Here is a 17,274-nt window from a genome sequence, read left to right on the forward strand (position 1 = left end):
GTTGTGTGTTCAAAAAATAATTATAAAATATAATACATAAGAACGATATTTTTTGCATGTGCAATTCTCCTGCACCTTTGTTAATGCTAGGTTCTAAGAGTTCTCAGGCTAATGGTTTTAAGAGGAACATGACCCTATATTATATTAATATTTAAATTGTTATAAATAAAATATATAATTTCAATATAATTATGATATTTAATCTTTTACAGATTTCTTTTACATGCTTGCAGAGAATTTTAGTTTCGATAAGCGTAATATTTTGGAGAGGCTATTATATTCCTTATCTTTGATATACTAACTATTTTTTAATTATTAAGTGTATTTCATGCTTGTAATTGCTTTTTACTATACATAAATTTTCTTGTCAGTCTTCGTATATTTGTTAATGATTTTTAATTAAATAGTTTTCTTTTTCCAAAGATGCTATCAGTGTAAAATAGATGAAATAGGAAAATCAATATAATATAAATAAATAAATAAATGAAAAGAGTTACTATAATATTCGTCAGTCCACACCCGATTCCAACTCGATAACACTAATCTCTTTCACATAGATAGGTGTGCCTTGCGTGTGTCTATGTATGTGTATATATATAGACACATCTCCTATCTATAAATGGCCGCCATTAGAGCATTGTCTCTACCTTCATCTCTAACCTTGATAGCTTCCACTTCTTATTCTTGCACAACTAACCTACGTCGTACTAGTTCTTCTTTCCTGCGTCTTTCCTTGTATTCTTCGTCGTCTTATTGTAATAAGCGCATGGCTCACTCTATTGCTCGCGCCACTCTTGGCCTCACTCATCCTGCACAGATCGATCCTCTTAAGGTACTTTAAATATTTATTTGAAAATATGTCTTGAAATTATGAATTACTTGCTAATTATATTTGTTAATCTGTTTAGTTTAGTAATATTTGTATGTGTATTTTTTGTAGTTAATTGTAGGGTAAATTTGTATTGTTATGATCTAAGTCTGTATTATGTGTTAGTTATCATCTATGATAGAACTCATAAATCGTGATGTTTAAGGCACATATGTAATGAATTGTAGAAGAAAGAAGAATAGATAGTGGAGCTTATTAGGATCTCAAGCAAAAGTTTAGATCCTTGCTTTTTGTTTGATGAAGAACTGGATTTTTAGATCAGTCTCGCGTGGAGCGGGAACTTGTTTATATTTCTTAAAACTGTGTGTGGTATTGTTCGGTTTTGATCTTGTTTACTGACTTTCTGTAAAACTTACATAGTAATGTTTGAATATCAAATTTATGACTTATTCCACAAGCCATGTCTATATATAGTATATTCCTGAAGTTTGTAGATGATTTAGGCTAAGATGATTGTAGTGGAACGCGGCTGTCTGATAGGGTGATGATTGTACATGACTAAACCTAGCCGCCTAAGATATAATTGAAGGTACACCTGAGAAATAATTGGAGGTGATTGCATAAGATTTTTGATAGAATCTAATCTATCTTATATTGACCACTAAGAGACAAATTAGGATAAATAGATAAGAATAGGGTACAATATACATAACCATTCCTTAGATCATCAGTTTTACTTGATAAGAATCTTATTTGTCCAAAATTAATATTTTAGTTCTCCGCACCAGGAGAAGTGTGAGCTTTTGGAGGCTAAATCACAGTTTTATATTTGTATTTGAAACAATAATAGATCTCCTTTGCTGCAAAAGAGAGCGATCTGGCAGAATGGAAAGGAGACATACTTGCTGTAGGTGTGTTGGAGAAAGACATGGCCAAAGATGAGAGCTCTAAATTCGTGAACTCAATATTAAAAAAGTTAGATGCCCAATTGGGCGGTTTGTTGGCTGAAGCTTCATCCGAAGAAGATTTCACGGGAAAGGTTGGACAATCCACAATCCTTAGGCTTCCGGGACTCGGTTCAAAAAGAGTTGGTTTAGTTGGGTTAGGCAAAGGTCTTCCAGCTTCGTATCGTAGTCTTGGTGAAGCTGTTGCATCAGCAGCAAAGGCTTCTCAGGCAAATAATGTCGCAATCGCACTTGCATCTGTTGAGGGACTATCGGCTGAATCAAAGCATAGCACAGCATCAGCGATAGCAGCAGGTACCTGATTTTACTTTTCGAATTAAGATATCGAATTCTGGGAATATATATCTAACATATGTTTAATTTCTGTTCTGTTTTGAATTCTATTAGGGATGATGACTGGGACTTTTGAAGATACTAGATTTAGATCGGAATCAAAGAAGCCATCTATTAAATCTGTGGATATTCTTGGCCTTGGAAGTGGGCCTGAGCTAGAAAAGAAGCTGAAATATACTGAAGAAGTTTGCACTGGTGTAATTTTTGGAAAAGAGCTTGTAAATGCACCTGCTAACGTTCTCACTCCTGGTCAGTTTTTTGTTGTTTTCCATCCTCATTACCATTCTTATTCTATCCTCTTATCAATACTCTTAGTCTTTCATATGTTGCCTTACGTGGCTTGTGTTTAATATATCAGTGTCCTATATATATATCTTTTCCTACTTCAGGAAGTGAAAAATATTTTTCGGTCGCCAATTATGTTGTATATATTTACCCAACACTAGATTATACTGAAGGAGTTTCATCTTATGATGTCTTTTATACTGCAGGAGTTTTGGCAGAAGAGGCTAAAAAAATTGCATCATTGTACAGTGATGTTATTTCTGCCAAAATTTTAGATGTAGAACAATGCAAAGAACTAAAGATGGGCTCCTATCTTGGTGTTGCTGCTGCAGCTTCTGAAAATCCTGCTCATTTTATTCATTTATGTTACAAGCCTCCAAACGGCACTGTCAAAAGCAAACTGGCTTTAGTAGGAAAAGGATTGACCTTTGACAGGTATGTGGAATTTTGCACATACTATTTATATGTTGTAAGAGATGCTTGTTGGAATAACCTAATACAGTATATATACACTTTTGAAAGACTATAGGGTATATTTTGATTATAGTACTAGTCTACTAGAGTCCTACAATCCTACTATGATTGGACTTAAGTCTAGATATTTTCTTTAGAAAGATGTTGCAAGAATACCTGCAAGATTTCTCTGTTTTTTATATCATATTTAAAGATACAGTTGAACAACATGATTCATTTTCCTTTTTTGGAATTATGATGGCACATGTATTTTTTCCATCTGCTGCAAGAAGCTCTCTTTTCTTTTATTTACAAACCTTTTCCACCAGAGATTTTCACTGAGCAAGAAATTTTATATCTAAGAATTTTTTTAAATTTTTTAGTGGTGGCTACAACATCAAGACAGGACCTGGCTGTTCAATTGAGCTCATGAAATTTGACATGGGAGGCTCAGCTGCAGTATTAGGTGCAGCTAAAGCTATTGGGCAAATTAAACCAGCTGGAGTAGAGGTGAGACAGATTCTACTTTTGTTGTTGATCCTCTCCGGCTGTCCTACTAGAAAAGAATGTTATAATTTTTAAACTTAACCTTGAAATTGGAAGTCTGAGTTCATTAACAAGTCATTTTTAATTATTTTTGAAATTGGAAGTCCGAGTTGACATTTTTCGATCAAATTGACGTTGCAAATGTTTTACTTGAAGGTTCATTTTATTGTTGCTGCTTGTGAGAATATGATCAGTGGAACAGGCATGAGACCTGGAGACATTTTAACAGCTTCCAATGGAAAGACAATTGAGGTAATGAATTTAAGTTCCGTACGCATGGCTTTTCAGTAACTGTGCCATGGGATAATACGTACCTTTTTTACATTAAAAATATACAAAGATGTCTTCACACACACACACACACAAGGAATTTTTACTGTTAAAGATTACTCTGGTTAATCTTCATACTGAGATTTTCTGGAGCATATATGTATCTTTCTCTGTGCATGTGTACATTGTATTGGTGTTTCACGCTCCCTTATTATTCACTACTCCGGTGTGTTAACGAAAAGGTGGAAAAGGAAATGGATTGTTCAAGTTTTTTACTTTTTAATTTGGGAGTCAGTTAAGGGGAAACTTTTAGTTCGTTGCATTATGCTTAAAGCGGAAGAGCAAATGAAACTAAACTAGGATTATATATGTTTTATTTAAGCTTGTTCAACATGTTTACATATTATTTGTTTCTTTTTTGTTTTTTTCCTCATATCTCAGCGTGTAATTGATATCTTTTAAGCTAATTGAACCTTAAACTGCAGGTTAACAACACTGATGCTGAAGGCCGGCTTACTCTTGCTGATGCTTTGGTGTATGCTTGTAACCAAGGAGTAGACAAGGTATTATGACTTGCACAAACCCGCTGATTTGATGTTTTCATAACCAGTACGAGCTTTATTATCTCATAAATGGCCCTCTTCGTCTTATTCAGTCACTGGGTCTTCTGAAGGACCTCTATTCTTATATTTTGCTAAACCCACTCTTAATCATTCTGCAGATAATTGATTTAGCTACACTGACTGGGGCATGTGTTGTTGCCCTTGGGCCCTCAATTGCAGGTATGGCGTGCCTTCTGTTCATTTATCATGATGAAAAAACGTCAAATTTTTTGCCCTTACCTGTGGATTTGAGATTCCTTGGGTTGTAGTAGTTCAAACATTAATTTTTTACAAGAAATACAAGTAAGTTTCAATATCTGTAATAAAATATTAATCCACATATTGTAGGAATTTTTACACCAAGTGATGACCTAGCAAAGGAGGTAGTTGAAGCTTCAGAAATAGCTGGGGAAAAACTTTGGAGGCTTCCAATGGAGGAAAGTTATTGGGAGTCCATGAAGTCTGGCGTAGCTGATATGGTCAACACCGGAGGTCGTCAAGGTGGTTCCATCACTGCAGCTCTTTTCCTCAAGCAGGTAAAGCATTGATGGTACTTTGTTGCATTTTCACGTTTTTAACAGAGGAACTGCCTTCATAACGGTTAGGCAAAAGATTTTTCAGGGAAGCTTTATTATTGATTACATGATAGTCTACTGTCAGATACATCTCAACTATATACATATGGATCTGTAATGATAAATTTAAACTGAACTGGCAGAAGGATAGACCTTAGTACTTGGTTGTTTTCGAGTAGTCAACATGTGGTGCTTTGCAAATTAACGACTATAGTATATAATTGTAGGTAGGATGAAGTCTGATATTTTGCTGGTTTTCTTATGCAGTTTGTTGATGAGAAGGTTGAGTGGCTTCACATTGACATGGCTGGACCTGTATGGAGCGACAAGAAGAAAGCTGCAACAGGCTTTGGCGTTTCAACTCTGGTCGAATGGGTTGTGAAGAATTCTTCATCATAGATTCATAGTGTCCTCATTCTGGGATGCGTCGGTGGTTAATGTACTTCCAAGTCTTAACACGTCTTTAGTGGAAACACAAGTTGGGGGATCCTGGGGTTTGTGGTGGACAATTCTGAATTCTCGTGATAAGTTGATGCAATAATAAACAAAATTTAAGTGCTGAACTGAAGCATTATTGTTGCAAAAAGGGATCTTACATATATGATATATCTAATAATTTTTATAATTTTAAATAAATTGTTTGCTGATAACGTATCCACTGACTTTTTAGTGTTTTAATATTTGGTAATGGGCAACAGGTCAAGTTAGAACAGTCTCTTCCTTTGAACCCTAAGAGCAATCATAAAATATGTGAGAAAATATTTCCGAAACTAAAATTTTAAGGGTCGATCGGTGGTGGTATAATTTGAGATATTATATCGATATTATAGGTTTAGTTAAGTATATCCGATTAAAAAATAAGTTATTGATTTGAATTAGTTAGAAATATTAATAAAATAATTATTATAATATATTTTTGTATATTAATTTAATATGAATAATGCAATATGATGTCATTCAGGTCATTTGTGGAATAGAGAAAATGAGCTTTCTGCTAAAATCGAAATGCTAAAAACAGAAGTTGTGAAGACTGAAGACATAAAAGAACCTAGATCATGCTACTCCTGGTGTGAGCAGGAGCCTTTACCTCTTGAGAGTTGAGACTGAAACTTTTGAACATAGTATTGTCTTTGACTCAATTTTAGTGTGGAAAATTATATTTGAGCAATTTAAACCTTTTCTTTTCTGTTTTTCATTTTTTTGGACATCAATCCGACATTCGTTTTCCTGATCATGTGTTATCTGGCTATTGAAATATGAATTAAATTTGTTAGAAGAATATGGTTTTTTTAGGAGATTAGAAGAGGATTGAGTTGTTTTCGACGTATATGCAGAGAATATGAAATTTCTTGTTTAAGTTTAAACCGTCATTCTCCCATGTAAGACATGATAGTGATTTTATTTAGATGGCATTCTACTAATCTTATCAGTTGTCTAATGTAATTTTTTTTTCTTTATCTTCTATTTTCTTTGTTAAATTTCTCTATTATAAAAAAAATCGTATTAGAGTGGAGCTACTCATTTTCATTTTTTTTTTTGCTAAGTCTCGAATAGTATGAAAGTTGAATTATGAAACTTTTATAATCGGTTACCAGGAAAGTGGTAAACTTACAGTGTTATTCTCAGCAACATGAATGTTTTGTAATCATTTTCACAATCTAATTTATGATCGAAAAATATCAAATTTCGTTGTCAATATAATTTTTTATATAATAATAAACCAAGAAATACGGACAAGAATACTCTCATATCCCTCTCTTGTGACCATGTACCTTCTTAAAATTCATAAATGTAATTATGTAAGGACGGTCGGATTTTGACTTATCGTTAAAAATAACTAAAAATTAATTGAAAATATAAATTAGCGAGAGATTTTCTAAAAAGTTATTTATAATTTTTTTGATAATAATTAATATCATTATCCTAATAAATTATCTATTCAATTTTTTATTATCCTAAAATAATTTATAAATTAATCTTATAAAAAATTATTTATTTTAATTCTAAAATTATAACTCTAAATGAATTTAAATTGAATCATTATATTAAATTATCAAATATATTTAAAATTTACTGCATTGAGTAATTATTTTTGTCAAATAAGAAGGTGCATTATTGTTGTATCGGATCACGTGTTCCCGTTTACCAAACACGTGAGAGTAGAGCCCACCATGCCCCACTGATCATTCTTCATTTCAGACACAGATAGATCGACTCTTGCCTGTTCTTTTAAAAAAAAAAAGAAAAAAAACAACCACCGAAAATCAGGCGGCTTGAAAATTTTCTAAAGATTAAAACAGCATCTTTCACTAGTTTGAGATAGCTTGTCACACCAACAAGTGAAGAAACAAAGAAAGTGAATAGAGATGAAGATCTCGAAATAGTAAAAAAAAAATGAGTGTTTCTCTTACAGTGATGACCTTGAATCTTCTGGATGATGAAGCAGAAGACAGCCCAAATTCATGGACTAAAAGAAGGGATTTGTGTGTCAGTGTCATCACCAGTTATTCCCCTATCATTCTCTGTACCCAACAAGGTATATTAAAAATATGATCTTTATTTGATTAGTGATTTGTTTTGAAGAGGGCTATCAATGTGGCTAGTGTATTATGTTGCTTTTTAAACTGGGTTATGTTTCTTCTCTATGTTTGTTAAGTATATTAATTCCTTTTGTTAAGTAGCTTGATATGTGTGTTAAGTATTCAGCCCCCCTTTTCGTCTTGAGTTCACTGAAGCTGATTTTGGTTTTGTTAAGGATTAATCTCACAGTTGGAGGATCTTCGACAGTCTTTGCCAGGTAATTCGTTGTTGCGATATGCTATATGAATTCAAGTTATAGTTTCACTGAAATTGTCGGTGCTATATTTTTTCCTGGTGAGGTATTACTTTCCAGTTAGCAGAAAAGAATGATTAGTTGGTTTCAGTTCACTTCCGTCTTCAAGCAGTAATGTGCCTAGAAAACAATTTGGATCGTATCGTGTTTGAATTATAATGCATTGATTCGCGGCATTAAGATGTCTTTTAATCAGTAAGCCCACAGAGAATGGTTTAATGAAACATGAAAACTACCTTTGAATTATCCAAGTTAAGGGGCATTTTGTAGAGATCTTGCTCGAACTCATCTATTTGTATCACAGAACACTTTGCTTTGGCTTTTCATATTCAATTTATCATTCAGGAGCGACCAGAGAAGAAGTATGAGTGTAATATAATTCAGTATGCGTATGTCAAACTTTTTCATTCAAATGTTCGAACTTCTAAGATGTCTACATGTAGTAATCCAATTGTCAGTGCTAGGCTATTAATAGAATTTATTAAGCACATTATTCTTGTTCACTGTATATTAGTAATATGTTTATAATGAGTATAAATTGAATTACATGTAATCAATATTTACATCACAAACTGTGAATATGAGTAAAGTAATGTGTAGCTCATGTTTGACTACATGGATCATGGCTAAACAAAGGCATATTATGCTACAGTGAACCACAGATACCCATATGCATTTCTTTTTAAACAGGATATCTGATTAGTGGTAGTGGCTGTGGATGACTTGTATTCTTCCTGACCAATGTCCTGATAACTGAGTACTCAAAATTTCTTATTCGATTATTTACAAATCCTTAAAGTTGCAGTCCAATTGATTATGATGTTCGATAACTATTGAATATGTAATGGTTACATACTTACATGTGTTAACTCTTGATAGTTGATAAGTATGTACTTTCTATGCTCTTATGGTATTTGAGGAGAATTGATAGCTGATGAAAGGTATACATGACATGGCAAGCACGTGAGCACTATTTCAAGATTGGAAAGGATGATATCCGTACTATTTTTGCTTGTTGGTGGTTGTATGCAACTGAAACTGTGACACTAGTCTTAATTCCCTCTTAACATTTTCAGGGTGTTTGGCTACCTTTTATAAGAGGTAAATCTAGGAAGTACCTCCAAAGGTACTTTTGCCTCTTATAAGAGGTCTTGAATTCGGTTTTCAATATTGAATTTTCGTATTTTAAAAGTTGCTAGCATGGTGGATCCAATCTAGTAAACATTAGAATTCTGTCATCATGAAAGTATGCTATTATTCCTTGGCATATTATTGACTACATGTGGAGGACCAGATTATATATGTAGTCACGTTATTATACTGAATCCAAATCTCAAGTAACGAATAGGACTTCATCTTTTATGATTTCAGGTTACGATCATTTTGGAGTTTCAAGGAAAGGATCTGAAGACACTTCTGATGAACATTGCACTATTTTATATGACAAGGAAAAGGTAAAAGTTATCCTTTTACCTTGCAATAGTTTAGCTTAGAGTTTTGTATGATGCCATGTTATTGTCAGTGGCTATTCTTACATTGTGCCCTTACTGGTGTAGGTGGAGCTTATAGAAGGTGGAACTTTTTGGCTGTCAGAGTCCCCGTCAGTACCTGGAAGCATGTCATGGGGATGTGAAGTTCCTAGTGTTGCAACCTGGGCGATATCCTTTATAATTTTAGATGCTTCTGTTCTTCTTTTACTTTATGGTGGATTATCAACCCTAATCATCAAAAAAAAAAATTACTTAGCATGTCATACATGAATCATTTTGGTTATGTTTGTTTCATGGGATTTAATAATCCTCTGACTATTGGCCAATCTGTGCTAAGTTATACTATTATTTAGTCCTCGAGTCATTTCAACTTTGTAGTTTATTTTATAGGAGGAAACAGTCCATACATTATGTTAGACTATTAGATATGATTAAGTGTGTGCTGATTCTAGATAGTCCGTAGATACTAGACCTTGCAAACAGAGCCATAAGGTACTCCCATAGACTGTTTTGTTTGTTACTATTTTGGTTCACAGGACTATTTAATGCCAACCCTCTCCCTAGGTATTGTTGAAGTTAATGCATGAAAATTGAAGAGGACTAAAAAGAGACTTAAATGTATTGTTGAAGTTAATGCATGAAAATTGAAAAGGACTAAAATGAGACTTAAATTTAGTCCATAATTTATTAGAGACTTATATAGTATAAAATTAGGGCAAATGGCTGATTGTACAGGTGATTATTAATCCATGATACGAGGAAAGCATTAATTTTGACGTCACATCAAGTACTACGAAATTGTTTCCTTGATTAATTGCGTACACATTCCAGCTAAAAGGAGTTGAGGTGCCAGGTTTTGCTTTTCAAATTGTAAATACAAACATGGATAAGTTGAGTCCCCGTGCTCGCAGGCGAAGTGCTTTGCTTACTTGGCAACACATTGCATCACTACCACCTACCTTGCCTGTTGTTTATTGTGGAGGATTTAACACGCACAAGGAATCGACGACAGGACGTTTTCTTCTTGGAAGATCAAGGTATTTTACTTATTTGGAATGTGATACTTCAAGACAGATCTGTCCGTCTATCTGGGGCAATCATCTTCTCTGTTAGGGATATATGTGCTTTTCAGTAGTAGCATAAGCTGCTATCGTTGCCACCAATTTCCTGTGCAAGTGAGGATTCTATGCTAATCCTGTACCCTACTCTCACTATTTCAGCTGCTATGTAGCAACTGAATACAATCCAGACAAGCTAATCGTGTGTGCTGATTGCAATACCCCTGTTTGTGTCTTGGCCACATGCATATATTCTCCCAACGGATTTGTATTATTTCGTTATGCATGAGTATGCTCCAAGCCAGTTCTTCACGTAATACAGTCAGTTCAGTTCTGTTGATACTTAGTTAATTCGTGGAACTCAGTTGTATCCATTTAGAAATATAAGAATTTTTCTTTTAAGTATTTTACTTAACTTTACTGTAGATATGGGATATACATTCATGTCTAAGCTGTTTCTCCTGCAGTGAGCATGGTGTTGTGGGTGATATGAGAGATGCATGGCCCAGTGCTCGGGTAAGGAAGAATGTTCGTCTCATACACACATATCATGGGTTTAAAGGTACTCAAATACTTGCCCGTCTCAAAAATTGTCAGTCTGATGGAATGACAACTCCAGTTCATATATGGTAATGGCAGGTACCAAACAAGGAGCTCTTGAGTTGGTGAAACTGATTTTCAGAGCATTTTGCCTCTGCTGGGATCGCCAAACTCAGGACTTGCATGTGGATTGGATTCTTTTTAGAGGCAGAGTTCTGATTCCAGTCTCATCAGAAGTGGTAAGTGATAACATTGATGGGTATTATCCATCTTCCCACTATCCTTTATTTGCAGAATTTTTGCTACCGCGTAGTGTGAGGTTGCGTGAGACCCCTGCTCAAGATGGGAGCTGAAGCGCCCCTGGAAACCCATATATTTCCATCTTCAATCTGTTTTTTGCACATATCTATCATTGTTTTGAGGATATAATACATATTACGACATTTACATTTCCACAGAGAGAATAACAAATTTCATGTTCAAGAAAGTGTTTACAACGGGGGATACTGTAGTTTCTTTACGGCATTACCATCCACTTTAATTACAAGAGCCAATAAGACAGTTTGTAAATACCATACATTCCTCAGCAGGCTTGGTTTAAACTTAAAGTGTTAGGAGTGATATGATATTCCACAATTCAAATGGTGCAGCACTTTGAGTGCGACTCCATCGAAAGAATTGGGATTGCTCTACTAATATAAGGCTCTAGTCAAGTTTCTGTTTCCTAATCTTTCTTTCTCCGGACCTTGTTAAAAAATACATTTGAGACTAGAATTAATTTATGAATCTAGTTGTATAGATGTTACTAATTCAAAACTTAGAGCTAAAGCAGACATATCCCAGCTTTTGATAAATAAGCCCCTGCAAATTCTTTAAAGCGTAAATAATCTCTCGTCACCGGTTATCAAAAGTTGAGGACTCAAGTATTGTATCCGTCACTGATCATCAAAGGTTGAGGGCTCGAGTATTGTCCCACGGTGAAATTAATCAGGCAGTGCCGATTCGAAGCAGAAACAAGGAACTATGCAGAAGCCATCAAATTATTATTAGTAGTAGTTTTGTCAAGGAAGAGTATGTCCAAATATTCAAGCTGTCACCAATATATACTCTCACAGAGAAACAAATGAAGCTTCTATGTCGGTGTCGGTAGCATAATGAACTCTGAGACAGACAGACAGAGGGAAATAGAAAACAAAAGAGAGAAGAGTTGAATCACGGGTGAGTAGCAGGTCAACGTCTTGATAGGCGCTAATACAAATAGTGTATGCAAAGCAAGCCTAACAACAATAACACACCATCAAGTTAGGATTTTGGAGTCATATCTTTCACTCTAATCAAATATATTCATTTGTTTTTTACTGCATAACTATATATGGTAATTATGCTTAGCAGTTGTATCATTGAGGCAGAACGTGCATTACTTTTGGTTTCTTTTCTTTCTAATCTTATTTCTTCTGTTAATATGGTTTCATGTTTTTCTCTATTTTTTCAAGTAAACTACAATAATAATTCAATATATGAAAACACAATATGTAAACCAATCAGGCTCAAGCCGCTCAGCAAACTTGACATTGTTCCCAAAATCAGCTCGATACCATTTCTCATCTTGCAGTATCAGGAAAAATAATTAGGTCAGTTTATGTCTATATTTTAATTATTAGGCTAGATCTCATACAATCTTTATGATTTGTCGATTATCATAATAAAATAATTTAAGTAATTATAATTTTGAATCCGGGACATTATAATTTTGAATCTTATTACTATATTTATTTATCAGATTTTTAAAACATTAAGCGATTTCACAAAACAGATTATATAAAAAGATTTAGTAAATTATATGATAACTCAACAATATATGATTTACAACCTAATTGTGATCCTTAATATATTTATGGAATTTAGATATGAATTATTTCATTTATGCGTTGATGGGAGGAGATTTAAAATAAAATAAAATAGCCATGAAGATAATTAAAGCATGTTTATAAAATCATAATACACGTCAATATGAAGTATATAAAATACGAATGACAACAAATTATTTTATTCAATCGCTGATTCATAATTACACTAATATTTATAATTATACTATGTATATAGAACATGAATTATTTCAACGGCTGAGATTGAAGCAGATTATATATTTACACACACTCCCTCAATTTGTGTGATCTACAGACGAGTGCTCTCTGTTTCCTTCTGCGTTCCATCGATTCATACTGCACACACATACATGTATGTGTAGACGCAGAGAGTGTGTGTAAGATCTAATCGAGATCTTTTTATTTTTCTGAGCTCTTTTGTGTTAACAGAAATGGCGAAGCATCGAACGACGTCGGTTTGTACATGGATCTTCATCGCCTCTCTTCTCTTCGTCCATTCCCACTCTTTCTATCTCCCCGGTGTTGCTCCCGTCGATTTCGAAAAGGCAAGCTCTCTCTCTCTCTCTCCCCCCTCTCCCTCTCCCTCTCCCTCTCTCTCTCTCTCTCTCCCGCCCTCCCCCTCCCTCCCTCCCTCTCTCCCGTATTACATTTTATATGTGTGTTAGCATGTTAGATTGTGTGATTAAAGTAATTTGTGTGTTAATTGTAAATGTGAACTAGTGTAATATATTGAAGTGTGTCGATTTATTAATGTTTATAATTTTCAGGCAAATCTGTTGTCGATCCTGTGATTGTTTATATACATGCTTTTTGATTACTCAATTAGTGTTTTATGTGGACAGTGGCTGTAATAGTATGTCCAGTGTACTCTTGCATTGCTGCTTTTGTAATTTCTTACTAGAGTTGTGGCTTGTTTGTCGTTTATAGATCTGTTTAGTTATGTAACTTATGTACAATGAAATGTCGGCTTGTTTTTTAAGTATATATGCAATTTGCTTGAGTTGATTTTTTGGATGTGGATCATGATTCATAGGTGATTTTAAGTGCATGGGTCACAATTTATTGATATGTATATGCGCGAGCCCATTTACACAAAAACACACGCGTAATTTGTGCATGTTTCTTTTGATTGGTGATATCCTGTCACATATACGTATTCATTTACTTGTCGTCTTCCAATTTGGCTTATACACATTTTTTCCGCCTAAATATGGTTTGCTATTAATATTTTTCTTATCACGAACTAGGTATGAAGTATTTCATATTGGTCAGTTCGTTAAGATCGATGAAGTCAGTTGCATAAGTTGGTTACTGTTAGCAGAGTTCTCAATTGTGGTTTTGTGCTCTGTGGCTGTTTAACTTCAAAGTAGTTACCTTACATGATGATATGGAAATTGCATTACTGTGAAGTTATTGTTGGACTCCTTAAATGTGAATTGTATAGTTGTGGTTTAACAAACTAACAAACTAGGAGTTTTTTTTTTTATCTAAAAGTTTTTGGAAGAGCTAAGGAGTTTGTGAGCGTGTTATATTAGTTTTAATGCTTCACAATGGAGTTGTCTTACACATATATGTATTTTTATATTTTGTACATTCAAGAATGCATCTTCATATTTAACTGGTCTATATTTATGCTGTAATAATGATCCTCCAAGAAGATAATATGTTGTTGGTCTATACAGGGGGACCCTCTAAAGGTGAAAGTGAACAAACTGACTTCAATAAAAACACAACTTCCTTACTCATATTATACTCTCCCATTTTGTCGGCCGGACACAATTGTAGATAGTGCAGAGAATCTCGGAGAAGTTCTTCGCGGTGACCGTATTGAAAACTCTCCATACGAGGTTGGCAAAATTCTATTTATGTACATCTCATGATAATCTTGCTGCTTGATATGTTTATATACTAATTTTCTTAATGATTTATTATCACAGTTTAAAATGCGAGAACCACAGATGTGCAACATTATGTGTCGTGTAATACTAGATAAAAAAATAGCAAAGGAGATCAAGAGAAAGATCGATGATGATTACAGAGTGAACATGTAAGACTCCTCTAGCTAAAGACACCTTAGTTCAACAATGTCAAGCTATGAATTATTTTGCAATGTCAGCCTACAAGAAGACGTTTACGCACCTAATATGTTATAACTTTCTGCTATGCATCTACAGGATCTTGGATAATCTTCCATTGGTTGTTCCAGTGCGGAGGATGGACCAGGAATCATCCTTTTTATATCAACATGGCTATCTTGTTGGTCTTAAAGGAATATATGCTGGTGTAAGTATTACCAGCATTTGCTTTGCAAATTCTGTGTTTGCAATATATTAGACTATATCAAGTGCGTTAATTTGTGCAGAGCAAGGATGAAAAGTATTTTATTAACAACCACTTGGCATTCACAGTCAAGTATCACAAGGATTTACAAACAGACTCTGCAAGGATCGTAGGATTTGAAGTCAAACCTTTCAGGTTCTGTGCTCATGGTTTGAATTTGCTTCAGTATATAATACTTATGTTGAAGTTCATATTTATTGATTATTGATAGATTCTTCTGGTCGGTCCAGTGTTAAACATGAATATGAAGGTACCTGGAATGATAAAACTCGCTTAACTACATGTGATCCTCATGCTAAACGCACAGTGACCAACTCTGAATCTCCTCAAGAGGTTGAAGATAAGAAGGAAATTATCTTTACATATGATGTTGAGTTTGAGGTAAGGGCTAATAATTGTTTTAACACACTTTTCTTTATAATTTGAAGTGAGGAATACAGTATATCTTATTCTAAATCTCCTTCTACCAACCTGCAGCCGAGTGATGTTAAATGGGCTTCCAGATGGGATAGTTATCTTCTAATGACAGATGATCAAATTCACTGGTTTTCAATCGTCAATTCTTTGATGATTGTTCTTTTCCTCTCTGGCATGGTGGCTATGATCATGCTCAGGACACTCTACCGTGATATTTCGAAGTACAACCAGCTAGAGACTCAAGAAGAGGCCCTAGAAGAAACAGGATGGAAGCTGGTTCATGGAGATGTTTTCAGGCCTCCAGTGAACTCAAATTTGCTGTGTGTTTATGTTGGTACAGGTGTTCAATTTTTTGGAATGATACTTGTTGCTATGATCTTTGCAGTTCTTGGTTTCTTATCCCCTTCAAACAGAGGAGGGCTGATGACAGCTCTACTTCTACTCTGGGTCTTCATGGGTATTTTTGCTGGGTATGCTTCGGCCAGGATTTATAAGATGTTCAAGGGAACCGAATGGAAAAAGATCACCATCCAAACAGCTTTCATGTTCCCAGGAATTGTTTTTGCCATTTTCTTTGTGCTGAATGCTCTTATATGGGGCGAGAAATCCTCAGGGGCTGTGCCTTTTGGTACAATGTTTGCTTTGGTGTTCTTGTGGTTTGGCATCTCAGTCCCGCTTGTTTTTGTGGGCAGCTATGTTGGGTTTAGAAAGCCTGCAATGGAGCATCCTGTGAAAACCAACACTATTCCGAGACAGATACCTGAACAGGCTTGGTACATGCACCCAGTGTTTTCTGTTCTGATTGGGGGAATTCTCCCCTTCGGGGCTGTATTCATAGAGCTCTTTTTCATTCTGACCTCCATCTGGTTGCAGCAATTTTATTACATTTTTGGATTTCTTTTCCTAGTGTTCATCATCTTAGTCGTTACTTGTGCGGAGATCAGTATTGTGCTGTGCTATTTCCAGTTATGCAGTGAGGACTACCTTTGGTGGTGGAGGTCGTACCTTACATCAGGCTCTTCAGCAATCTATCTTTTTCTCTATGCAGCATTTTACTTCTTCTCAAAGCTGAATATCACAAAGCCGGTGTCTGGAATCTTGTACTTTGGCTACATGTTGATTGCTTCATACTCGTTCTTCGTGCTCACTGGTACAATTGGGTTTTTTGCATGTTTTTGGTTCACAAGGTTAGTATACTCGTCAGTGAAGATTGACTGACTAATTGACAAAAGAAAGGTGGCCATTCGGTTATTTTATTTTGGGGAAGCATATAGCCTCTCCCGTGATTAAGCCTGCAAACTATAGGGGAACTCTTGATAGTCTTGAAGTTGGGTAACTTAATATAGAAATTTGTTTTGTAAACTCAGACCGTCACTTGAATTAGTTTTTATACCCTTGTCCATTTCATTTTGTCATGATAGCGTATTGAGATACTCTGGTAAGAAATATTTGAAGGAATTACTATGTGTAGCGTTTCCGGACAGAATCATATGGAGGCATTGTTATGTATGTAAAGCTATAAATTTGTCTGGGAAACTTGCTTGTTGAGGTGAAATAATTGATGTGCACGAATAATGTAGTTTCAGTGTATTTCTAGGGACAATTCTCTGGCAACAACCAATGTTTTTTTTTAGATCTCTTTTTTTTTTTTTTCGTGTTATCGTTTTATAGACCGGAAAATAGAAATACATAGATGTGTTGTGGTTTTGTTTTGCAATGCGGATGAATCTGCTGTGTTTATGTTTCTGCAATAGAGTTTTATAGAACAATTGTGTCGTCCTTAATTTATAGGGTTAAATGGCTGAAACATAATTGAACTTGTAGCTAACTTGCAAGTGAGTTACTGAACTGA

The 17,274-nt window shown here is 34.8% G+C and overlaps 3 protein-coding genes across 3 annotated transcripts; all 3 read left to right on the forward strand.

Annotated features, from left to right (window-relative positions):
* Positions 1–515: 515 nt before the first annotated feature.
* Positions 516–5,512, forward strand: LOC108223381 (leucine aminopeptidase 1). Its single transcript, XM_017397609.2, has 10 exons — positions 516–832; positions 1,680–2,088; positions 2,182–2,376; positions 2,619–2,847; positions 3,249–3,375; positions 3,568–3,663; positions 4,167–4,244; positions 4,403–4,463; positions 4,632–4,819; positions 5,126–5,512. The coding sequence occupies exons 1-10, from the start codon at positions 620–622 to the stop codon at positions 5,255–5,257; spliced, it is 1,728 nt and encodes a 575-aa protein (XP_017253098.1). The 5' UTR covers positions 516–619; the 3' UTR covers positions 5,258–5,512.
* A 1,570-nt stretch (positions 5,513–7,082) lies between these two features.
* Positions 7,083–11,304, forward strand: LOC108222948 (uncharacterized). The gene is made up of 7 exons (XM_017396937.2): positions 7,083–7,394; positions 7,614–7,655; positions 9,063–9,145; positions 9,248–9,349; positions 10,004–10,218; positions 10,707–10,801; positions 10,879–11,304. Exons 1-7 carry the CDS (start codon positions 7,253–7,255, stop codon positions 11,130–11,132), a joined length of 933 nt encoding a protein of 310 aa, XP_017252426.1. The 5' UTR covers positions 7,083–7,252; the 3' UTR covers positions 11,133–11,304.
* A 1,607-nt stretch (positions 11,305–12,911) lies between these two features.
* On the forward strand, positions 12,912–17,025 carry LOC108222947 (transmembrane 9 superfamily member 9). Its single transcript, XM_017396936.2, has 7 exons — positions 12,912–13,210; positions 14,348–14,512; positions 14,603–14,712; positions 14,840–14,948; positions 15,028–15,140; positions 15,236–15,386; positions 15,483–17,025. The coding sequence occupies exons 1-7, from the start codon at positions 13,097–13,099 to the stop codon at positions 16,638–16,640; spliced, it is 1,920 nt and encodes a 639-aa protein (XP_017252425.1). The 5' UTR covers positions 12,912–13,096; the 3' UTR covers positions 16,641–17,025.
* The last annotated feature ends 249 nt before the right edge of the window (positions 17,026–17,274 follow it).

The sequence above is a fragment of the Daucus carota genome, chromosome 5 (genome assembly GCF_001625215.2).
Source record: "Daucus carota subsp. sativus chromosome 5, DH1 v3.0, whole genome shotgun sequence".
NCBI classification, from domain to species: Eukaryota; Viridiplantae; Streptophyta; class Magnoliopsida; order Apiales; family Apiaceae; genus Daucus; species Daucus carota.

What these genes read in the sequence shown, in the direction of transcription:
- LOC108223381 (XM_017397609.2), top strand. Translation starts at nt 620, where the DNA reads ATGGCCGCCATTAGAGCATTGTCTCTACCTTCATCTCTAACCTTGATA. An exon ending in CACAGATCGATCCTCTTAAG is followed by an intron (nt 833 to 1,679) that starts GTACTTTAAATA and finishes AAACAATAATAG; the next exon opens with ATCTCCTTTGCTGCAAAAGA. An exon ending in GTAACCAAGGAGTAGACAAG is followed by an intron (nt 4,245 to 4,402) that starts GTATTATGACTT and finishes ATCATTCTGCAG; the next exon opens with ATAATTGATTTAGCTACACT.
- LOC108222947 (XM_017396936.2), top strand. Translation starts at nt 13,097, where the DNA reads ATGGCGAAGCATCGAACGACGTCGGTTTGTACATGGATCTTCATCGCC. An exon ending in CTCCCGTCGATTTCGAAAAG is followed by an intron (nt 13,211 to 14,347) that starts GCAAGCTCTCTC and finishes TGGTCTATACAG; the next exon opens with GGGGACCCTCTAAAGGTGAA. An exon ending in TTGAAAACTCTCCATACGAG is followed by an intron (nt 14,513 to 14,602) that starts GTTGGCAAAATT and finishes TTATTATCACAG; the next exon opens with TTTAAAATGCGAGAACCACA.
- LOC108222948 (XM_017396937.2), top strand. Translation starts at nt 7,253, where the DNA reads ATGAGTGTTTCTCTTACAGTGATGACCTTGAATCTTCTGGATGATGAA. An exon ending in CATTCTCTGTACCCAACAAG is followed by an intron (nt 7,395 to 7,613) that starts GTATATTAAAAA and finishes GGTTTTGTTAAG; the next exon opens with GATTAATCTCACAGTTGGAG. An exon ending in TCTTCGACAGTCTTTGCCAG is followed by an intron (nt 7,656 to 9,062) that starts GTAATTCGTTGT and finishes TTATGATTTCAG; the next exon opens with GTTACGATCATTTTGGAGTT.